The sequence below is a fragment of the Melospiza georgiana genome, chromosome 15 (assembly GCF_028018845.1).
Source record: "Melospiza georgiana isolate bMelGeo1 chromosome 15, bMelGeo1.pri, whole genome shotgun sequence".
Lineage (NCBI taxonomy): Eukaryota > Metazoa > Chordata > Aves > Passeriformes > Passerellidae > Melospiza > Melospiza georgiana.
The window spans coordinates 14,691,785-14,716,410 of record NC_080444.1 but is presented as its reverse complement, the minus strand read 5'-3'; the positions used below and the strand labels follow the sequence as shown (position 1 = coordinate 14,716,410).

The following is a 24,626-nucleotide window of genomic DNA, read 5'->3' as shown; positions in this document are numbered from 1 at the left end:
AAATTCAGCTCATGTTTCTATGCCCCTCATTGCAGAAAAAAAGGAAAACTTACTGGCAACACTTTTCCTTCTTCATCACAGACACACATTATCACTTCCACATTTCTCTGAGTTGTTTTATTGTATTTATCAAAATCTCCATACAGCAATGTAATATATATGTCATTTCTTATGTCTCCTAAGAGAGAAATTGAAAGGTTAAAAAGCAATTAAAATGCTCTGAGAGCATAGGATCAGCTGAACTGCACATAAGTACCTCACTGTTAGCTGTGAAACAGATAAAAGTTTTATTATTTTCCATCTGAACTTAATTTTTCAGTTCTTTATCTTTACTAAGGCAAAACTCAGATGTGAGGAGAAGCAAACGGGAGCTCGGAGTGACTCGATGCAATTCTCGTCCTGCCCCGACACCTGCTGGTGAGGTGGCAAACTTTAAAACTAAACCACAATTGCCTATCTAGAACAATCTCTAAAATTTGAAATGGGCTCAGGCTTTTCCAAATTACTGAAATGTTCAATCCAGGAATTACCTATGAAATATTTGGAAACTTAGAATTCTTTAGCAGCAGACAGCAACAAGATCTGCCCACGCTTCACTTTGCTGTTGGTTACATTTATTTTATTTAATAAAGTATTTATTAAATATTCTTTGCATTATTATATTATTACAGCACATTGGCAATTTTTTTAGTTTGGTTTGGCTGATTCTATATGCTACTCTTCAGCAGTCAGAGGAGGAAGAAGCTTTGCCTTATAATTCCCATCAGGAATTTCCCCCAAATATCCAGCTCTCTCTGGAGGGAGCTTCATATTTTAATTCTCTCCTCTGAATGAATTCATATGACTTTTAAAAGGATCAAGATTTTACTCGAGTTGGGATGAGGGAGGTTTTTGTAGCTTGTTTTTTAAAAAGGATCCCAGCAGACAGTGAGTGCTTTGGACTGGAAAACATCTTGTCATACATACAAATGAAATCAAGACATTTCACATTATTTTGTTTGTTGTTATTAAAGGACAGCAGTAACTTTCAATACAAACAAGATTCATTTAAAATTAAAGTTACATCCACCATAATCTACAAGTTATGTACAAGTTAAGGAGATAGAATTATCCCTCACTGTTTGGATTTTATTTTTCCTTTTTAAGTATTAGAAACTACTTTCCAAGGAGTTCACTATTTCATGTAATAGTGAAATAATATGGGAATAAAACTTACCATGAGTAAATTCTAAAGATCCTCTAAGTTAGCCATTACAAAAATCATTAAGGCAGCAGCTGATGCTCATTAACATAGGGAATGAGAAGAAATCCCTTCCTATCAGAGAACAAAGCACCTCCTACCTGGCATGATTATTTCAGGGAATCCCAGCTTTCGAGCAACAACTGTGGTTCTGTCTACAAGGTGTGGGTAATCCTTTCTGGTCTGAATCACATCTCCAACCAGCATTTTCACTGTTACCCACAGACCTATGAAGTGCAAAAAAAAAAAAAAAGAAAAAAAATTTACACTTTTGGTAGGAAAAAAATTAAATCTGTCTTCAGATGATTAGATGATTGCCTCTTCTACCCACCAAAACACACATAAGAATTTGCTTTCCCACTTCCTGTAGGTGAAAGTAAGAGCTCGATAATGCAAAATTATGACTACTAATTTAAATAGCCCCTAAGATTCTTTAACAAACTCATGGTTCCTCAATTCCAGCTTCAAAGCTAACCTACCTCCATGGTGGTACTCCAGCTCCAACATAATATGAAGTTTCACAAAAATATTGACTTACTTAAAAGAAAATAATAAAAATGTACTTTACCTTGTCCACCACTGTCTCCTTTTGATGCAGTGATTTTGCTTAGGAGACTGTGCAAAAAGTCATTCTCTGCCACTACCCTGCAAGAGAAGCAGCAATGTCTGCTCAGGAATTGGGTGCTAAATATATCAGACACCATTTAGAACATAAGAGACTAACAGCCTCAGTCTTTGCAGTATTGCTTGATTGTGATATATTGGGTATTTTTATTATCTCTCACTCAAGTTGCAGCCCACTCACATTCAGTTGTGTGTACATTGAAGTAAGAAAGATTCAGCCACCAAGAAAGGTGTTTTGTGACAGGGACAATGTGAGTGCACTCACCAATGTGCCACTCCAGCTCAGTCCACTCTCCCTGACAAACAGCCAAGTAAATGAACTTGGAATTTTTATCAGCTACTTTTGAATTTAGAAACAAATTAGAAACATTAATTCTCAAATTAGAAACAAGTGAAAAAATAAACCAGTGTGTCATACCTGAGTCTTTCAGAATTAAATTTACCCTCCATAGTACATAGCAGCAGTGCTATATAGGGCATACAGAGTTATTTCCAGTGTTTCACTGGTATCTCCGCATTTGATCTGTGAGCATCACATTTTTAGGCAGCTGCTCTGGCATTTTTTCTGAAGATAGTATATGATAATTCTATTACTTTTTAAAGGAAACACAGTTTTTAGTCACAACTTTTAGATTTTTCCCAAGTTCTAAACAGAACCAAACTCATAAAATAGTAGTTTATCTTCTAAATCTCACTTGTAACTATTTGACTTGCGTTTGTGAACTCAGACATGGTACCAGCTGTCTGAAGGAGCACATTCATGGAATTATTCTTTAATTTAAAGTGCTGTGGTACCTCTGCAAGCCTTAAATGCCATTTAAAGTCATACCTAAATAATTAGCACTATTGCAACATAAAATTTTTAAAGGAAAACTTTCTTATTCTTTAACCATTTCACAAGATGTTACAGGAACAGAGATAGAGAAATAAATATTTTCCTTCACATATAAAAAAAGATATCTATGACACTCTTACGGATGAAAGGGAATGAAGTGCTGCTTCTCTTCATCACTTTCAGATTTTCCTTTTATGATATCTGTAATATCCATGACTAGAAGAATAAAAGAAAAATCATCAGAACATAGAAGAGCGTTTCAGAATAGCTTCTCTTATCTATGAACACTGTGCCTCAAGGTAAATGTGGATTTTTCAGCAGCAGGGCTGGGTTTGTGGGGCAGAGCATCTTGCAGAGTCCACACTACAAATATGCTGCTGTGGAGAGAGAGAGGGAGAACTCAGACTAACTTGGGAATACAAGTACCAGAGCTTTGGGGACATAAGCACTGACTTTATTTCATCTGCAAGGGAATCTGTCATTAAATTGCTTCTGTGCTTTCACTCCCACAGCTTGGCACTCTATGAATAATTAGGAAATGAAATTCAAAAATGGATTTTGGACTTTAACTAAAATGTCAATGCAGGTGCAGTCTTTACAGACTTCAAAAAGTACAGAAACCAATGGATAGAGCTGATGGGTATTCTGACATGTTTTGGTAGAGATTTTAGTAGTCCAGGGCTGCAAAATTCACTGATATGCTGGTTCAGCCTTGGCACAGGAGACAGCAGTACCTGCCACGCCGAAGGGCCTCCGCAGCCCTTGTGTGTATTTCTTGGAGTTGTTGTCCCTCAGGTCCATCCTGCCCACTCGCACTATCTGGCAAACTAAATAAATTTTGTCTCTGCTGAGGTCTTTATTTCCAAGATCCTAAGATACAAACAAGAAAGAATCATGGTGTCACTTGGGTAAAAAGCAAGTTGTGAAATTGAAACAGGACCTGTAGCAATAAACTGAATCTTAACAATCACTGGGAAAAAAAACCAAAAAAACAAAAGACTCCCAAACCAAACACACCTCCAAAAACTCAAATGAACAAATCTGAGCACATCAAAAGGACGAAAAAACTGACAGTTTAAAGTTTGAAAAAGTATAAGGTAAGATAGAGAGAATAATAACAATCAAGAGATATAGCAGATAAAACTAAATAAATCAAGCCATCAAGAAATTCAAGAGGCAGCAAAGTGATCTGAAGAAAGGCCGCTGAAGCATTGTCACTGCCCTGAAGAACTTAGTGACTTGTCACCTTGCTCTGTGTGTGGGATTACCTCTGCTTCCTTCATCATCTTGACAACTCTTTATGAGATCTGACAGTGACCACAGAGAAGAGAATTTCATTTGCAAATACAAAGGGAAGCAAGCTAGAAGACACTTACTGTGAACACCACTTTAAGATTGTTGAGCATATCAATTTCCTTTGGAAAGCCTCGACTCCCCCATCTCACCAAGTAGTTCTCACTGTTTGGAAGATAAATATCTCACTGTCAAGGGATTTAAAAATTCTCCCTTTACACAGTACAAAAGTTGCATAACAGACAGTCTGTGGTGATGATTCCAATCTAAGACCAGACTAAAAAGACAAGAAAAACACTATACAAGTACCAACAGTAAGTTTTAAAAAAGTAACTTGAACACAACACAAATGGACACCTTTTTTTTGAGGCAACTTTACCATTGTCATAGTCTATTTGATGGGAACACTCAACAGAATCTTAATCTACCCAGAAATTTATAAATTTAATTCTTTTTCCACTCCTCCCCCTCCAGTACTCTACTCCAAACACCACAATATTGGCCATCTAGAACAATCTCTAAAACTTGAAATGAGCTCAGGCTTTTCCAAATTTCTGAAATGTTCAATCCAGGAATTACCTATGAAAATATTTGGACACTAAGAATTCTTCAGCAGCAGACAGCAACAAGATCTGTCTAAGTTTTGCTTTACTTTTGGTTTCATTTCTTTTATTTACATATTCTTTTCATTATTATATAATTACAGCACATTGGCAATTATTTTAGTTCATTTTGGTCAGTTCCATTTGCTACGCTTCTGCAGTCAGAGGAGGAAGCTTTACCTTATAATTGTTGACTTCTGGGGGTCATATAGGGACATAAAGAGCTCTGCATCCTCTCCAATTCTGCAGACAAAATTCCTCACAAACACATAAAGGCTGTGGGTGGGGGATGAAGACATCCGGGAGTACGATGCATAATCTGGCTGGTCCTTTGACTAATCAGGAGAAGGAAAACCAGTTAATAATAACCCAGGAATTAAAATGCTGATATACTACAAGCAGTTTTACATTAGGTATATGTAATAGTTAAAATTGAAAAGCAGAGCAGGGAGTTGGACTCAGTAATTATCATAATTTTTTTCCACCTTGAGCTATACAATGACTCCCATGTCTTAGGCCAGTTCTTCAGCCAGTAGGCAATGATGTAAAGGGGGCATATTCCCCCCACTCTTAAAGAAAAGAGCAAGTATCAAGATGTCAGTACAGGGACAAGCCTACAAGCCTGAAGGAATTTATTTTTGAACACAGTAGGATGTAGCAGAAGGCCTATGATCCACATCACAGAGGGGTTGCAGTGTGCTGGAGCAGTAGCAAGAGGAAGTCAGTCTCTTTGAAGAAGAGACAAATAACATGCTGAGATCAGGACACAGCTGAGCAGGTTCACTGACTCAAAAATAGGCTCCTGAATTCTTCTTACCTCCCATCTTAACCATCAAGAAGCAGCTTCTTAACACTTCTAAACCCATTGTTTGTGCCTATTTTAAAAATAAGTCACCACAGTCTATCACAAACTCCCAAGTTTCATTTTCCTTATATTGTCAGTTAATTACTAGGTGCTTTCCAGTGATTTGTCATGGGTGTTATTGAAGTGTCATGACAAACCAACTATTTTCTCTTTAGTATTTACTTGCTTTTTTACAGTTCACTTTCTCATAAATGGAGAAAAGAACCAAAGAGGCTTACATATCCTTGCAGAGGTTTAATATTGCAAGAGGTCAAGGAAGTGTAGTCACCTGCTTTGCATTTAAAAAGATTTAATTCATGCACTTGTCAGCTTTGCTTTGGCACATGAACTTCTGGTGTCCAGAAGATTATGCTGAATTCACCCTAGCTCCTCTTCAGTGAGCTTAAATTCTTCAGCTCCATCAGAATAACCAGCAAGCAGCAATACTTAGCAAATAACCAGTGTAGTCACAAGAGCTTGTGAAAACAAGTTGTGGTCAGTGCTGCTTTGCAGCCTGAGCTCGAAGTGTGTGGCTATTCCCTGTGCAATTCAGAGTATTGAGAAGTCCAGGGATGGAGTGGAGACATATTTCAATTTAGGAGCTCAAGTATGGATTTAGAACCAGCTTTAGACATGAACTTTCAGCCCAGCCCACAGCCCAAACCCAGTGCACAAATTCAATTCAATTTGAGGCTTAGCCATATTTATAACATAAGACTGTAGATCTACTCTTAAGTCAGAAGAAAAAGTTTCCACCAAATTTTATGGTTCCATCCTTCAACAATTAGATGAGTTTTTGTTTGGATTTTAGCAAAGGAAGCATCAAGTTTAGCCAGCCATTCCTACCATTTCCTCCTTAATTCTCTCAGTGATTTTATTGGTTGCTTCTTCATGTGCATGAAACAGGCTGATAACACTGGTTTTATCTGGATCCAAGATATTTCCATCCTCATCTCTAACTATCAGGTCGAGCTCAAGTACTCTGTGAAAATACAAAAGGCATAATGGTAGGGTTATTTCCTTCCAAATAAAGAAAGCTTAGAAATGTAACAAACAAGGAGACTCTTCAAGATTTAAAGTTGTAAAATTTAAATAAATGCAACAATATTTAATGGAGAAAAATTTAACTATTTTCCATGATTTAAGCTGCTGTCCAATATTTAGGGATTTTTAGAATTGTCACCAAAGCATTGAAATGTCTCACATAAAACAGATCCACCCTGTTCAATGATTTCTAGCAGTCTTCATAGCTTTTAACTTTTAACACCCAGTGTTTATGATCAAGATGTTCAGATCTTTTAATCAAGATCTTCTTGTTACCCTCTGCTTTTATGTTGCTCACTCACCCTTTCTGTCCCAAAATTTAACTCTGCTCTCACACTAATTGTGCCTTTTTTGCCTAATTTTTCTTTTTTCTGCCACTCTTTTTCCCTCTCCCACAAAAACCCCCTCAGCCCCCACTGTCATTTCCTCTTTATTCCTTCTCCACAGTTTGGCAAGTTTCCTTCACACTACACAACTTAACCCCACCCTTTCAGGAGCTTACAAACACTTTACAGCTTGCAATCCAAATCATTTTAAATATCCCCTTCACCCCTACTCTTCCAAAGGAAGCACTTTACTGTCTCATAATACAGAAAGACTATAAGGCTGACAAAACAGAAATCTGAAAGCAAATGAATTTTAATGTTGTCTTAATCTCAGCGGGCTTCTTTGATTTGAGATCTTCAAAGTGGATTCTGGTTTTGAGTGAGCGTTCAGCTCCACACAGTGCAGTAGGATGTGTGTATTTCATAGTGTGCTCTGTATGAATACAATTTATTACAAATTTGCATCCAGATCACAGTGAACAAGTTAAGAATTTCATAACACCTTGTGGTCATTTTATGTGCAGCCACAGGTAATGGTAGATTTTCAACTGCACAGAGGCCTTCAGGCCACAACAACCACAGTCACTTAAAACAGCAAATCACAGATTGTAAGCAGATTCTAATGCCTGTAAAATCAGTACTGTGAAGATTTTCTTACCAAGCTCTCTCTCCCCACACTTCATCAGATGGTGGGACACCATTAACCTCACACAACCCCAAAAGTTTTGCTAAAAAGCATGTTGTGTTGCAGTTGCAGTGACTTTTTATTTGCGAGGAGCAGACAAGACTCTTTGTCAAGTAACTATTCTGTCCCGGGGAGTTTCACTTCTATTACCAGAGTTCTGCCTGGAAATTCCCTGGTGAATTGGGTGTGGATGCGTTTGTTTGCACACTTGGTGCAGTTTGCCAGCATCACTTTTGATGGTCACTTACTGGACATAGGCCATGTTTGTGACAGATGGAAAAGTTTTGGATCACAAGTATGCTAGTGATATGTACATAGAGGCTGGTTGTCTAACCTCAAGTCTTCCCCATTCACAGCCTCATGTATTTATAATGAAGAATCAAATCAAAATTTTGAAAAAACATTTTGCTATGAAAAGCCTCATCATGGTATCCACTATCAGCACAGGACTTACAGGGAGAAGCGTGAAAAGGAAGATTCTATATGAACCACACTTTGAATTGCAACCAGTAAACATGAAAACTTCATCATCTCTTTGGTGCTGTGCTTTCAACTAAGTCATGCTTTCCAGAAGCCACTTACTTGTTCCCGTAGTCAATTTTGGATGTGACTTTCTGCTTGAGCTCTTTGAGCTCATCTTTTGGCAAAGTCCCAGACAGAAGCTGCGACCGCCACTCCATCAAGTCACACATCATGGACTGCACCTGCTGGAACCTGGCTTTCTTGTTTGTCTGAGAGAGAAAAAACATCAGTGAGGTTCAGGCTTCGAGTTGAAGTGAAACACTGGGCTTGACAACTAAAAGCTACATGTCATATTTAGTGCTAAATGATAGCAGGAACAAGAAGTAGGCAAAATAATCACGTCTCATCCCACAAATTGTTAAGGACAGAATATGCCACATGATCATAAAGAAATAACATGAAATTTTGTATCAGGATAGGGAATTACGTTATTTGTGTTTTGTTGTGTTGTTTATTGTATTAATTGCGTTGTTTTAAATCTCTTGAACAAATTCTTATTAAGAGAAAACATTACAAAAACTATTAACTTCTGCATGAGATACTGATGGGAGCAACAACACTTGATTTTGGTATTAACACATTTAAGAGATAAATAGAATACACACAAGTGACTAAAGCAGTTCTAATGTCATTCAATGAAAATAAAGTAGGGTTTTCATTGTTGACTTAATCAAGAAGATTAAAAAAGTGGCATTTTTTGGAAAACTACAGCACATTCAAGATCCCTTTGCCCCAAGATAGATAAAGAAAAAGACAAGTGGCGGCTGGGATCCTGGAACAGTCAGCACAATTCTTGAAATTGCCAATTGTTAATGGCTACTTGCACCCAGTAACCCTTGAACAACTTCTGTTCTAGCAGTCCATGAGCACCATGAATCTTTTTCAAAATCATCCCAATTATCTTTTATTCTCCTATCTGGAAACTTTTCAATGCTACAAACCAAAATTATGAAGAATTTATCATGCACAGGATACAAATGGGCGTAAGTTACACCACTCCCCTGCACTGCCATCTTTCCCTTTACAGAACCACAGAACCACTCAGGCTGGGAGAGACCTTCGGCATGATCCAGTCCAAGGCTGGATTTCAAGTCACTAGGTATTCAAAGCCACTGAAGAAACTCTTAGTGGTGAGAAAGCAATTTTCTAAATCCACCCAGACTCAGCCCTGAATGTAAGGAGACATTAATTTGAACAAGACCCCAGTGTGCATTAATAGGACTAAGAGGTAACAAACATCATGTAAAAGATCCTACCACATAGAGCTGCTTCCAGATGCTTCCCCATTCCCAGAGAGTGGTGGTAACTTCTTGGACTAAGGGAATCTCAGCAGGTATGACATTTTCTGTATGTCTGGGAAAGAGAAGGAAAGATCACAAAGAGTGTCTGGTTTCATGGGTGTATCTTATACTCACTGTGGGTGAGTTTCAGAAATGCCTTAAAACTCATGCTTTAGCAGACAAGCTCAATAATGTAATAAAACAGATAAATTCCATACCTTTTCTTTTCAGCAGCAGCTTCCTTGATGTGGATGAAGGATTTAGGAAATATTCCCTGATGAAGGAGAAAAAAATTATAAATCCACACTTATTCTCAAAAAACATTTAGGTAACAACCATGGCTGTGAACATAAGCTGTAATGACAAACTTTAATATCCAAATTAACTCCTGGTTATTTAGCTTTCTTCTCAGATGGATGATTTCTATTTGACAGACAAATAATTGAAGTTTTTAATTTCTCTTCAAATGTAGAGTGCATAGGCATCTTTCTTCCTAAGTAACACCATTTTCCACTCCAGAAAACAGTTCAATGAAATACCATTTAATTAAATACAATTTAAATTCAGTAAAGAAACATTGTGTCTGTGCATCATCTCATATCTATTTTAACTGACCTCTGTAGAAGATAAATGGGCACCAAACCAGAAGTTCTAATGTGATTGTCCTTGCTCTACAAAAGCTGAAATGTCTCAAGTCATCCTAAAGGAAAGTTTGACATTCACTCTGTCCATGAGAGTCCTCCCCTGCACTGGCAAATCTCACCTTGGTAATTCACTAGATCCTTTCTGGACTCTCAATTCAATAACTCACATATGGTACCTCAAGCACCACAATAATTCAGCACCATATATGCTACTTTACAAAGCTTTTCTCTGAATCAAATTGCAGCTTTTATAACCATTTTCTTTTAAGCACTGGATCTTAATCAAAACACAATTGTCTTATCACTTCCCCTTCTTTTTCATTAAGATTAAAGTTCAACAAAGTCCATGAAGAAGCAAAGCAAAAGAAGAAGGTCCCAGTAATGGTAATTTTAGTGATATCTTAGTACATGAAATTAATAATACTTTTTAAAGCATGTTATGCATGATGATCTTGAAGCCCTTTAGCAATATTAGGAATTAATCAAGAATTAGTTTAAAAGAAGTGGTTAGTTCTGGTAAATATTTCCGTTCTTATTTTTAGGCTAAATTTTAATTGATAAAAATAGTAATGTTATGTAGAATAAATGGTTATAACATTTTCAGTCACAAGAAATGTCAAAGTAATTAAAACACAGGTGCAGTGCTTGAATACATTTGCATTGCAACACCCTAGAAGATCTTATATCAAGAAGAAGTTACAAACAAAAATGCTTTTCTTCTAGAAAAGTGCAGTTGAAACTAGAAGTAATTTTCTTGCTACTTAGCTCAGGAGTCATCATACCCAGGGTAAAAACTTTTCCTCTGTGGAACTTTCCATTTTCAGGTCTGAGAGTACTGACTTTAAAAGAAACTAATATGATTTTTGTACATAGGAGATATTTAAGAACTTAAGCCTCATACAAGTTGTTTATATTGTGTGACCTAAAAAATCCTTGGAGAAAGTACAGAAACAAGCACATCCAGCAGGAAATTGAGTCAAAATTCAATTGAAATGGTGGCTTCAAGAGTTGTTAACCTGAAGGCACAGTCATTTCTTCTTCATTGATCTGCTTTTCCCAGCCCCCACTTCTATTTACCAACATTGTCCAGGATGAATGCTGATCATTTTACTCATCTTGAAAGGAAAGAGTGGAAAGAGCTGACTTGAGAGATCAGCACAGAGAGATCAGGACTATCTAGGCAGAAATTTCAAAAACCCACTTCAAGGGCTGCCCCTTCAGAACAGTCTCACAGGAAAGGACAACGTGATCTTACCTCTGCTCCTTTGTACCTCACTAGGTATCCCCTGTACCAATCTAAAAGGAAGAAAAACCACTTGGTATGACAAAATACCCACGCATTACAAAGCACACAATAAAGTAATGGGGTTTATTTCACATAAAAAATACTTAGCATGGTATTTGTAAAAATTAATAATTACTTCAAACATACAGAGCTTCAAGTGAGTAGCAGGGATTATATTGAACATGACTTGCATATTATCAAATGTGATTGTATTGTCTGCTTTCAAGCCTTGCACAGTAAGTACAGATAATTGTACACAGAATTTAACATCCATGTTCACATTAAAAAGGTAGAATAAGAGATTTGTTTTGCAAAGTGATATATGCACACCCTTAAATTGCATTAGCCAAAATCCCCCATGGTCCTGGGGAGCCCATGGAGCTCTAACTGTTCCAGGCCCAGCATTAATCCAGTGCAGCACATGGTTGTTACAGATCCAATTTCCTTCAATGTTATGAGATTAAGTCATTTTTGTGCCATGAGAAACTGTGGCTTTTGGACACAACCATAATAAGCAGCTTCTTCGTGTAAATGCAAATTGGAATGTCAAGAGAACTCAGAGCCATTATTGGGCTCGTGCTGCATTGGTAACTAGAAAACCCTTCTGAAAGGCAGGAGGGCAGAACTGCAGCAGGGGCAAGTTAAAATTCATTCAGGCTTTCTTCCTGCTATTTCACAGTTCAGCCTCAATAAACTACAAAAACCACAAAAAGCAGAGTTCAGCCTTACTAAATAAGATCAGGGGCCACACCCACTGTACACACACCCCATCATGAAAAATCACCTGCCCAGAAACAAAGTTTAACTCTGTTGAATACTACATTTTTCATCCACAGAAAGAATTTGTGACCAAATCAGACATTTCCTAATTGTAATTTCATGAGCAGATATGATCTCTTTGCTATCACCTTTTGTCTCACAGGTATTGCTGCCGTGCAAGCAAAGCATAAAGGAATAAAAATAAATCCCAAATGCCAAACAGCAGAGTCAGAAAGGCAATGCTCAAAGTCACAGGATGATTGCTTACCTCAAGGAAAGACTTAGGACAGATTTTTTAGGTTGTTCTGCAGTGGTATTATTTTCCCTTGGTGTTTTATCAACAATAAAATTCCATCTAACTGCTGAAACTGAATCATTTGCACATAGACTCAATGTACAACCAAGTGTGTAAAATTGGTTTCATCCCATTTGCTGTGACAGCACATATGTGTTCTGTGCATAAATTTTGTGCATGCAAAACCAACTAAAACAGGACATAAAAGGAGCACAGGAAGAATCATGTCACTGTTGGTTACTCACTAGCTGCAGCAAGCTGCAAATTTACAGATATCTGATAAAAATTATCTTCACTCCCACACTGAGAAGGATTCCACTTCTTCATTGACAAACATATTTCATAAAGCAAGGCATGACAGAGCATATCAAGGGCAGGAGGTTCAGAAAAGACTTTTAGATAAAAAATAATCCCATAAGATCAGCACTCCACTCACTAGGCTGGGCTGACAAAAAATGGACCCCAGGAATCCAAAGCCTGAACTGCTATTTCTGCAACTAACACACAACACAGGGATGAGGAGGTTCCTGGTTTGTGTGTGTGTTTTGTTCTTGGTCAAAATGTTTAGAATGGAGGCTTGAAGATTACTTTTTTAGGAGAGGACATGAATCATTGTGACTCTGTTGACTTCTGAATGACACCGATGTTTCCACTGATGCTTAAAGATATTGAATTAATCTTACAAACAGAAGAGAACAATTATGTTTTTGTGCTCCAGTATTTTGTTAACATGGTTTTTCAGGTGCTGCTCCCTCAAATCCTTTGTTGTTTCCTGACAAAACAACCTAGAGCTCTGTGGGGTGGAGCAGGAAGGGTTCAAACAGCCCCAAAGCCTTTGCAGCCTCATGCCCACAGCACACCAGGGGTCTCAGCACTGAGCTGCCTCTGCCACTGTGCCATGCTGCCATTGGCCTCTCTCTAACACAACTGCAGTCAGTAAAACACATGTTCTATCAACAGAAGTGGGTTGAAGAAGATAATTTTATAATATATTTTTCAAAGCTTTGACCAATTTGCAATTTTTAAAAAAACTCTTGATGTGGTCAAATAGCAAATCACTCTTGCAGTGCCATTTGCAGGTACATAACTGCTGAATTAGTAATAAAACTCCACTCTCCTTGCTTTAATTATGAGGTTCCCATTTTACTAATGGAACCTCAGCAGCTCTGTCAGATTTACAGAGAATCAATGGGATTGGAAGGTATTGACTGTCCATCATGCACAACTTGTGCTTGTCCATCATGGACTTCTGCTGCTTAACATGTTCAATATTTTGGATGGCTTTCAGAACAGTTTCTATCATGCTGACACTCAGATTTCTTTAACTGGGTTTCCTCATTATACAACAGGATGATGAGGGTGCTCAATATCTCCTAGCAACAAATATTTAGTTTAGAGGCTAAAAGTGTACTCCTTTAAATCTTGAATCAAATTTAATGTAATTTCCCTGAGGTGTATCACAAGCTGAGAGAAACTTGACAAACTCTACATTCACCTTGACGACTTCCTCATTTGGTAAAGGCATCCCTAAAAACCACATCTACTGTAATATGTCTAATTTTGGCTCTTCAGAAAAGATTAGGTTCTTCCTCAAAATACAGCACACCACCAAAAATAAGGGCATTAGAAAGGTAGTGATGTAACACAGGGAACTGCTGTGAGGTGAAAGGATTGTGTTATTCACAAAGAGATGGAAAATGTGACTTACCTTCACAGGACTCCAGGATATGCACCACATCACCAATCTGTAGAGATAGCTGTGGTACCCCTGTGCCTTTGAAATTGTATATAGCTGGAAAATTAAAGATGAAAACAACATTTTTCAATACAGCCACACAGCACAGTGAAACTGAGATCCACACGTGGTTATTAAGGTTTGGATACTGGGATCAATACACCAGGCTAGACAAACAGAACAATAATTCTATCAAGGAGCTCCATTTGTCAGCATTAAATAATCTCTTTTCTCATGAGAATGGAAAGATGATGCAAGGGACCAGTGGTGAAAGCAAAAACCAAACAAAAGAACCCCCCAGAAAAGTCAGCAAGCACTGGGACACCAGCTATTGATCAGCACTGCTGTGCACAGGATTTAGGAGCCCTGTTTAGATGCAGGTCTTTGATAAATACACAGGCACAGTGCTGGGGAATTGTTTATCTACTGGGCCAAGGATTTAAGCACACAGTTTATAGAAATTTATTGCTACACTGGTAGGAAAGGTCACAGAGATGCCTGTGAAAACTGAATTTACTGAATTCTTTCCCGGGTTTAGATGCTTTAATTTAACATAAAACTGTGTTTCATACGGAAACAGAACTGAGGTTCATAATTTTCTGTATTCTCTGTATGACTCTGAAAGGAACACAGGAGCTGTGGATTTTGAAAATGTCCTAATCAGAAACTTATCTACATGCGGTTAAGAAACACCATCATTTCAGAGAGAGCTGAAGAAAATGAGCTCTTCACCAGTCATGTTCCAGAGCTACAGGATGTGGGCTCCTATGGTAACCATGCCTCTGTAAGCTTTTTTCTTCACAGGCTCGGTAAAAAACTCCTACAACAGCATTAGAGCAGGAGAGATGATTGAAGCTGCAGTCACAGAGGGAAACTGACTGAAATAGAAATACTGAAGCCCCAATTCAGGTGTGCAGAGGGGAACAGCTGCTGAAGGTGAGCCCAGGTGTGCAGGAAAGGTTTTGGGGAGCAGAGCCCAACAGTGTCCCCAGCAGCCACACCTGAGGGATTTTGGATGAGGGAAAGCTGATCTATAAATCAGAGTTTACCTTCAGCATCTTCCTGCATGCCTTTTGCTCCCCTCTCCAGGTTTCTAAAGCAGGATATTCATTTTTGCTAGTCCAACACGTATAATGATACATTTTATTTAAACATTTTACTTATTTTACTTAAACTATTAAAGCCTCAAAATAAATTGCCTTCCAGGAAAATGCCTGAAGTGGGAGTGTAGAGCTAAATAGATTCATCCTCTTCATTTTACAAGTACTCCATAAATTATGTGTCTTGTTTCTTTTGCCATAACTTTGTTATCTTTCTGGAACAGAAATTAGAAGGAATTTCAGATTGAGGAGGCTTATTGAACCAAGAATAAATTCTTGGTTTTTTTGACATAAACAAGTTCCCAGCAGCTCCTTCTCCTGAGAGAGGAAAGCAAGGCTTGAATCATTCAACATATGGGGAGAAATAAGAGAATTATAACTTTGAAGTGAGACTCTGCTGCTCAGATTCAGCCATTTATTCAAAAGAACATTGAAAACAGTTCCTCAGAGCTGCCTTAGCCCAACACAAAATTGAGTTTACGTGGTGTAGCACTTGCATAATTCTATTCTGACTGGTCTTTCTTCCTAAAGGGGAGGGTGACAAACAACCCTGCAAAGTTGTGATGACATTTGAGGATACATTTCCCTGGAGTGTTTGGGATGTGGGGGCATTCCCATGCTCTTGTCCCATCTTCCTGAAAAGTCCATGGAGACTAAGATTGCTGTTGACCAGTAAATACTTTAGATTTCAAAATATGCACTGCTCTACTTAGTTGTAGCTGTCTCAAAATACAGATGCAAATGACTGAGTCATTTATTTACACTGCATTTCAGTTTTGCTCTCCTAAGACTTCATTAATAGCCCTGAATGTTTTGAAAGGTGCAGCAACAAGCTGGCAAAGGAAGTGGCTGCTGTATCAGCTTAGAGATTTCTAAATGAGTAAGTGGAAAGTTAACAAGAGATATTTTACTGCAGAACTTGGATTGTTTGGTAGGATGAGTTTTAAAAAATCCCTGTACAAAGTTTTGGGCCATAAGCCTAGCTACACATTTTATGATAAACCACATCCCAAACCACTTTGCAAAAAAAAAAGTAACAAATAACACCAGCAGCTGCATCCATCTTATCTACAGCACCAAACAGCTTGATCATCACACCTGCTTTTCTTTTTGCTGTTAACTGTGAATAAAAGTTTGACTATTCTATCCAGTTATTATGTTTTCTGTCAGGTGTAAATGATGTAATTTCCCTTACAAACTATTTGTGAGTGTCACCTCAGAGCTCACCAGCCAAAAGCAGGGTTCCCTTTCCTCCCCCCTCTTACAGGATCCTCAGGGTTGTTGTGTGCACAAACACATTTAACTGATTATTCTCTTCAAAAACAATATATGAAAACCCCATGAGGAATTAAATATTTTTGGTGGGATACAACGGGTTGTTGGCTTTTTTAAAAATAAACTCTTCAGTGAGTAGAAATAAAAGCCCTTTGAAATCACTCTGAAGACCTCTCCTACTACTTCTCTCCTTGGCATCCTGCATCCCAACCATAAATACAAAATGAGTCAGCATCCCTCAGGCACAGGAGGCACCCAGCATTCACATCAAATCCCAACAGCAATCAGTGACCTCAGGAGCTGCTGAAGCCATGGCAATAAGATTAGAGGGAGATTTGGGTGGCAGCTGCCCTCCCCAGCCCAGGCTGAGGTGTGCCCAGCAGCAGTGGATCTGCACACAGGTGCTGCAGGATCCCCCCAGCATGGCAGAGAATGCCCAGAAACTCTAATTTTACAGCAGTGTTCTTAGCAGGGACATGACAACACTGACAACACAGTTGGAAGATTTTTCCCTGGAAAAGCAAAGAAGGAAAACCATCTCCAGAGCTCGCCATAACCTCTGTGGTGATTTGATGGCAAACACACACAACTCAGTCAGCAAACAGCCCAGTGCAAGCCCCTGGGATTCTGAGCTCCCTGGGAAGCAGAGCTGAAGGCCAGCACACCACAACACCCATATTCCTCAGAGAGCAGGGGGAAATGCCAGCTCAGAGTGCTGACAGAGCCAGCCTTCCACAGGGAGCCCTGTTCCAGCCCAGGTGGCTTTGAATGGTCCCTCAGGGGTAGGAGCAGCTCCCATCGTGTCCAGAAGTTCCCAGAGGATCCCTTCCTGCCCAGCCAAACACAACCTGTGCAAACACCCTCAGCACTTCTGGGGGTTTTGTGTCAGCCTCACACCCAAAGACATTGACCAGTGTCTCCATCTCAGCAGGAAACACTGAGGGAAATCCTTCTGTTTCCATTGAACTCCTTCTCATCTACTGCAGCCAGAGCTGCTGAGTCTGATAATCCTCACCAGATGTGTGAGTGCACTCCTGTACACATGGCTGTGGACAGAGAAAACAATTAACCTGCCCTATTTAAATTACATGTCCTCCTCAAATTAGAAAATGGCCAGCAGAAAAAAATCCCAAAAACGCTGTGGACCTTGTTAGGGAGTTTTCACACACAAAACACTGTAGAAGTCACAAAATCCCAGGTAACAGAACCCCTTCCTCAAAAAAATACATTTCCTGAGAGTTAAAGACCCATATTTTTTTCCATTTACATGATTAACCTCTAAGCTACTGCAAGATGGGAATGGTAAATGAGGAAAATCCCACAACCTGCAACACTGAAGCCATTTATTATCATGTGCAGTCCCTGTCCTGACCTTAATGAAGAATACAAGCACTACATTGTTTCATTTTGAGACTCACCTCTCTGTCACAAGCCACGTTACAAGTTGTTTTCCTCAGCTATTTTTCCACTCTTACACAGAATTTGAAAAAAAAAACTTCTCAGGTATTGCAGAACCAGCTCCTAATTTCACTTTACCACAACAGAAGGACAATTTGGTATGATTCTGATGCAATAAATCATGATGTGTTCTGCACATTCAAACAATTTCTAATTAATAGGTGCAGCAAGAATCCTCTTATTTTTTAAGTATCCATAAAAGCTCCACTTCTATGAGTAGTCAGGTATTCATAAAAGAACAGTTTTTAGTGTTCAGTCACCATTTTCTTCCCATGAGAACAGGGTGAAATTATTCAGCAAGGAGACAGATAAACCACAAGTGAAAATATTACACAGTCCTAATAGGATTTCTTGACTTCTGGAAAAAATGTGTTTCAGTATTCCAAGTTAAGGATGTCCCCCTAAAACCTCACAGAGTAAGTATGCCTGAATGTTCAGAATGTGGACACAGCTCTAAGAGAGGCCATAAACTTGTCCTAAACCTCTGGGGGGGTTAGAAGCTGATTAATTCATTGCAAATCATGCTCAAAGGGCAACTCTGCAGTTCCCAGGTAATGAGAGAAAACAACTGAATACAGATTTCCTTCCCTGCTCACCCATGGGCCAGATGGAGGTTTTAGCTGACCTGAGTTACTTATTTTCCTTGAACATGATAAAACCAGGATGGATTACAAGAACCTGGAAGCTCTAACATACCAAACTAGTCATTGTCTCTGACTCTTTATCTCCTCAGATAAAATTGCAGCACAGCCATTTTTCTTAGAACTCTTCATGAAGAACAGAGTATTTAGCTGTGCTTTTTCCATTTTAAGAAGGACCATGGATAAAAATATTTCCCCAGCTTTTGCTGCTTCCTAAGGAGCTAGAACAGTTTGTGGGACGCAGAGGGAGCATTTCTTGGAGGAAACCTGCCCTGAACAAAGCTCTGCTCTCTGCCCCCTTGCACCTCAATATATTCAGATTTCAGAGATGTAGAATAATTTCAGAGGATTTCAGCAGAAGAAATCAGACAAGCTAGTCTCAGCCCTGTGTACTCAGGCTGAGCAGGTGCTTTTCTACACCTTCAAAGAAGTCAGCCACTCTTTCCCATAATTTTGCTTCAAAAGGAGAAACATTCATTTTCAGATTCAGCAGAACAGGAGTAAATCTGATTCTTGAGTTTAGAATGCCAACGTTTCACCAGTTTGTAACTTTGCTCAAAGTCTGATAACTGGCAAAGACTTTCCATCAGGAAATTGCCACCCAAAGCCACCAGCCTGCCATGACTATTCCATCTTGACCTGTCCATAGGAATAACACAAATTTATGCTGGGAATTCTGCAAGACTAAGAGCAGGTTTCATGTGTAAAATCAGGATTGTATTTTTCTGGTACAAAGCTGAGTAACTGCTACCTGGAGTACTCCATTTTAGTTAAGTAAAGCACAAAAGTGGGCACAAGAGACTGCAATTTACCATGACCAAGGGATGGTGAGATCCTCCAGATCCACCCTGCAGTGTGCTCTGTACATCCAGAGCGTGATGGGCCCAATATTCTCAAACTGAAACTCTGCTCATCAGCAGAAACTGAAGGCATCAGGCACTCTTCTAAAAAGAGACTTGAAAATTCAATGTGAGGTTTGTAATCAGAGACTTAGACCCAAAGATTTTCAAAAACACAGAAGACAAAATCACCCTGTATGTTCAAAAAGCTTCTGGTGTGAATTATTCCAAAAGCTCATCAATTTTCACAGAATTTATGACTCAGAACACTCAGTTTGCCCATTTTTCATATTTCCCTCAGACACAGGAGGCATGCTTACAAGACTGTTCTCTTCATTTGAGACCATAGCTTTCAATAGCCCTTGTTCAATCCTCACTATTCCATGAGTTTCATTTACTTAAAATTTGGCAACCACACTATTTTCCTGACAATTTCTAAGAATATAATTTCTGGGACAGGAGAGCCAGCGAGGGTGGTACATGCTTGTTTGGGTTTGTTTGATTGTCTTAATTACTCTGAGTGCAAGAGTCTCCCATTTTTTCTCACCAACATTTATAATGAAATACATTTGGTTTCCAAGATAGAGCAAAATAAACTGCGAGCCAGCAGTTTGGCTAAGAAAAGGAACTTCTGAGTATAAGCTAAAGGTTGTTGAATTTGTACTCACCTATTAAATTCTAGCAATTGTTGAAAAACAGAGACAGAATGCTCTAACTGAAGAAAACCTACCATAAACGACATGTATGTGCACTTCCATTACTATTCTAATCTTGTGGGGAAGTCCATTTTGATTTTTGTTTATTTTGATTTGTGACACACTAAACCACAGACACCGCTACAACTGTGATGTTTGCATACAAATATAAGGAGTTTTATAAGGTGTTTGATGGAAAACCTTTCTTTAGCCCAGGACATGGATTTGGGGCCAGCATTCTCACCCACTGCAGGTGCCCAGATTGTCTCTTACACCCAACTCTGCTACAGTGAGAGCAGCAGGGCAGCTACAGAGGGGAAAGGAAACAGCAGCAGGGCTGCAGTGCCAGTTCTTCCCAGTGACCCACTCTAGAGTAAATTGTACTGTTTTGGACATGAAAACAAACATTGCTGGACTGCCATTAGTTTTTGAAAGATTGTGTTTCACAAGGTGGTTTTTTGCTGTGTGAGGTTTGCTGTACCTTTCAAATACCACAGAGACTACTACAAGTGCAAAAATTATATGCTTTCTACTATTTGTAAAATTGAAACAGAAAATTGGAAAATTGACACCTTTTATTTTGTAACGTAAACTGCCGCAAGAACAGGCCACTTCCATTTCGCAGTTCTGCTACTGCTGGACACGGACATTGAACACCACATTATTTTCTTCTTGTTAATTACTTTGTGTTGCATTTTATTTCATGAAGCCAGTTGGGTTGTTAATGCATATCAGAAAAAACTATGGCCTACATAAAATAGAATTCTTTTGGAAGCATTTAGAAGGTTAATAACTAAGTAGTAACATGCATCTTTCAAGTCCTTTTGCTTTGATTCCTACTTGTTTAATGCTTTTTAAAAGCAGCAATTCCATCCTTAATACAAATTAACATAATTCATTTTAAGATTACTTTCCTTCCAAAAAGTACAACTTAGCAGCTCAGACCCAGATTTTTTCTGTAGCACTGACCATAAGTGACAATTTTGCAGAAGCAGCTGTAGGATTTCCCTTCCCCTACATTTGTTCCCCATAATTCTGGCCATTGTACATTATACAGCACATTAATTACTCAGTCTGCTTCTAACACACCAAGGTGGGAAAAGCTGCATTGCTGTCAAAGTGGAAAGCTGTCTCTGGTGTTCTTCATTCTGTTGGACAGATCAAAACTTAGTAAAATTTTGATCCTTTAGTTACTGCCTGCTGGTGAAGGGGACGGTGCTAACCCATCACAGCAGAGACAACACCTGCCCACATCCTGCCTGGAGGACACCAAGACAACGCTGACATGGCAGCTCCCAGAGCTACTTACCCACGCCACTCTTGTCTGTCCTGTGCCACCTTGCCATGGCAGTGAATCCAGGGGCTGCCAGGGATGGGCAGAGCCCCTCTCTGGGGTGCAGAGCTCGGGGGGCACCAGGCAGGCCCCGGAAGCGCCGTGGGCCCGGGACGAGCAGGCGGCGGCGAGGGCTCTGTGAGATCTGCTGCCTCTCCGAGCTTCCTTCCTCTTTTCTCAGCTCTGATACCCTGCCCCGTCAGGGGGGAGGGGAATCCCAGCCTGGCTGCTTCTCTTGCACCATGGCAGCTGTGAGCACACAAGCACAAAAGGACCAAACCCACGCCAGGACCGTGAGGCACCACCCCTGGACTTGAGGTTGGCTGCTGGACACCAGACCAGCACCAGGCTGGAGAGGTTTGACTTCAGAGATGCTACTTGATAAAAACTCTGCTCTTCTTAAAGAATTATTGTCAATGAAAAACTGCCAAAAGCAGTTTTTTATAATATTTTAATTATATTTCCATAGGCTGCTGTGGGAGCCAATTTGGGTGAGGACATCTTGGATGTCTTCAGGTTGGCTGCAGTGACCATCTCTGACCACAGCTTAGGTCAGTGTTGGACACCAAACCAGCACCAGGCTGGAAAGGTTTGACTTCAGAGATGCTACCTCTTAAAAAATCTGCTCTTCTAACCGGTCCTCAAACTTGGATTTGAACTTTTCATGTCACCTCTCCAAAAAGAAACCACGAAGACAAAGCCACATTTCAACCACACCCATTCTTTTAAATTACTATCATTTTATGTTTGGAGGAAGAAGCAGGAGACCCTTCTCTAAACAATGCAGTACTTTCTTGAAGACTTATTGTCAATTCAAAATTCCCAAAAGTAATTTTTAGTATATTTCCATAGGCTGCTTGGGTGAGGACATCTTGGATGTGCAAAAGACCAAGCCAAGCCTTTTAGAACATGAATGAAGGGCAATATACCAAATTGAAGGCACTATGTCACCTTAAAGCACAAAGTGATTTACTCATAGTTTCAAGTTAAAAAACCTCAAATGAAATCCTTGCAAGATTTACTGCATGTTTGATCTTCTGCTTAGTACAACAAATGCAGTTGACAGTCCTGTCCTCTGGATATTCCACTGTAGTTTAGCAATCACTGTTTATGCAAACTGTTTAACACTGCCATGCTATATCCATCTCCTGATTTTTGATAACCATCTCCTCTGGTTTTGCGACATGACATCTTATTTCTCAATTTTAACTAGCAATCATATGGAGCACAGACTGCCAGTCTCTCTCCTTGCATGTGGAATTCTGACATATATTTCTACAGGAAAATCACTTTAACCTTTGCCACAGATTTGCTTGAATTGGTCTAATCTTAACCATACTAGCTTAGAAAAGGATTTAGCTCTTTACTCTCCCCTGAAATAACATTGAAAGTCATGTTATGTTTACTAAAGTCAGCTAAATTCCCAGCAGCTCCCATTATCTCCATTTACAGACAACAAGCCTCATCTAAAAGTTCTTAATCTTTTTTGTCCCTGGAAAATCCACTTTATATTGTTATTCTGTCAAAAACAGATCTTGAGGCAGAACAATTCCTTTTAGATTATTCTGGGTTGAGTAGTAACTTCCTAACCAGTGGTAATTATCTTCCTCACTCCTCCCAATCCCTGTTGCAGCAAATCCCTTCTTCCCATTCACTACTTGGCCTAAAGTTTGCCTTGTTTTTATTTTCTTGTTCTGCCTGGCTCTCCCTTATTATGTTTCCCTGTAAAGCAACAGCCCAGAGGAAAAACTGCTCCTTTCTAGCACTCATTTACAAATCTGCTTCTCTAATATACCTAGTTAATACTATTTTTTTTGAAAGTAAATTATCTGAAATAAAGACATTTCACCTGCAAACTGGGATCCAATTTGCAACACTTTTCTGATGGCCTGATGGGATTCTGCAGGACTGGGCTCTGGCCAGAGCTCACATCCCTTCTTGTACCCTCTGGATTCACCCCAAAAGTCAACTCAAAGGCCAAAACTCCCACAGGAATTGCTGCCTCCCACTGCCATCCCCTTCCCCACTCAGGTCTCAGCTCTGCACAGCTGCTGGAGCTTCCTCCTGGGCAGATTCCCATCATGATGCTTTTGCAGCCCCCCAGCCCCTGGGATCCACTGCCACTTCATCTCACTCAGCTCCCACCTTGTCTGGCTGTGCCTGCAAAATCCCTGCCTCTAACTCCTAAAGAATGGATGGGGCAGCCAAATCCTTCCTTAGCTGCAGGAGGAAAGGACATCAGAGCAAAGGACACACAGGAACCCCAAAGTCCTGTTCTTACAGCAGAGAAACCCCAGCACAGGTCTAAGGAATTAAGGTGGGCAATAGTTACACCCCTTGTCCATGGAGGTTTTTATTCCAAGTTGGTTTATTTGTGCAGTTATTTCCACACTGATATTCCACAGAAAACAGTGAGCAGAGTCATCACCCTCACATACCTCACCATTTCTTCCTTAAGTCTTTTTCAGGACAGAAAGTTTTCCAAGGAAAACAGAAAATTCCTTGTTTCGTCCCCAAAAGATTAGACTTTCTGTGGAGGAAGTTCACAATAAAAACTTACCTTACTTTTTGGGGGCTGGGGACAAGCAGAAGAGAGACAGTGCTTGCTTCCTTCAATATTGCTATCAGTTCCAGAAAACAAGACCTTGTAAGATGATGAGTAGCTAGCTACCCATTTTTCAGCTAAGCTAATTTCCATTATAAAAAATTTGAGCAGAACACAGAAGTTGCATCTAAATTCTATTCTATGCCAAGATCTGTGAGCACAGTTGCAGAAAAGCAAGTGGTGAGACAAATCAGAACCAAATCAGAAAACAGAGCAAGAACTCCCATGCACAGTAGCTCAGGTGTGTCACAGCAAACCCAAACCCCAGACTCATTACACCCCCTGCATTCCTGCAGGAGGATGTGCAAACACAAATCCACTGCATAAGATGGTAAAACCTGGGCACTCCAAGTGGACTCCAGCAGCACAGACTGTAAAGCAGCCCCTGGGGGTAATGAGATAATCCTAATCAGTTGCATTTGTTTGTTGAAATGACATCCCAGTTTTGTTTGTCACAGAAATTAGTTATTTCAACCTAGAAAAAGCTTTAGAAATGCCACATGCCAAGTAGCTCAACATAAAATTAACTATAACATAAATCAACACACAATTAACATAATTAACTGTCTCAGTACTGCCATTTAAACACATTATCCAATGTCAACTTACCACAGGTTTTCCTCTAAGTAGAACAATCATGTACCTCAGTTGTTTTAGGCTATTTGTG

At 39.4% G+C, this 24,626-nt stretch overlaps 1 protein-coding gene across 1 annotated transcript in view; it reads right to left on the bottom strand.

Moving 5' to 3' along the window:
• The window catches only part of DOCK2 (dedicator of cytokinesis 2), a 159,849-nt gene extending 138,482 nt beyond the window's left edge, over positions 1-21,367 (bottom strand). Inside the window, exons 1-14 of the mRNA XM_058034687.1 lie at positions 21,331-21,367; positions 13,987-14,070; positions 11,195-11,235; positions 9,514-9,569; positions 9,272-9,368; positions 8,076-8,224; positions 6,285-6,420; positions 4,775-4,929; positions 4,076-4,157; positions 3,434-3,569; positions 2,840-2,915; positions 1,809-1,885; positions 1,342-1,467; positions 54-178 (exon numbers count right to left, since the gene is read on the bottom strand). Of these exons, the coding sequence (XP_057890670.1) occupies positions 54-178; positions 1,342-1,467; positions 1,809-1,885; positions 2,840-2,915; positions 3,434-3,569; positions 4,076-4,157; positions 4,775-4,929; positions 6,285-6,420; positions 8,076-8,224; positions 9,272-9,368; positions 9,514-9,569; positions 11,195-11,235; positions 13,987-14,070; positions 21,331-21,367 (1,377 nt within the window). The remainder of the gene's footprint in view (positions 1-53; positions 179-1,341; positions 1,468-1,808; positions 1,886-2,839; positions 2,916-3,433; positions 3,570-4,075; positions 4,158-4,774; positions 4,930-6,284; positions 6,421-8,075; positions 8,225-9,271; positions 9,369-9,513; positions 9,570-11,194; positions 11,236-13,986; positions 14,071-21,330) is intronic.
• Between the last annotated feature and the right edge of the window lie 3,259 nt (positions 21,368-24,626).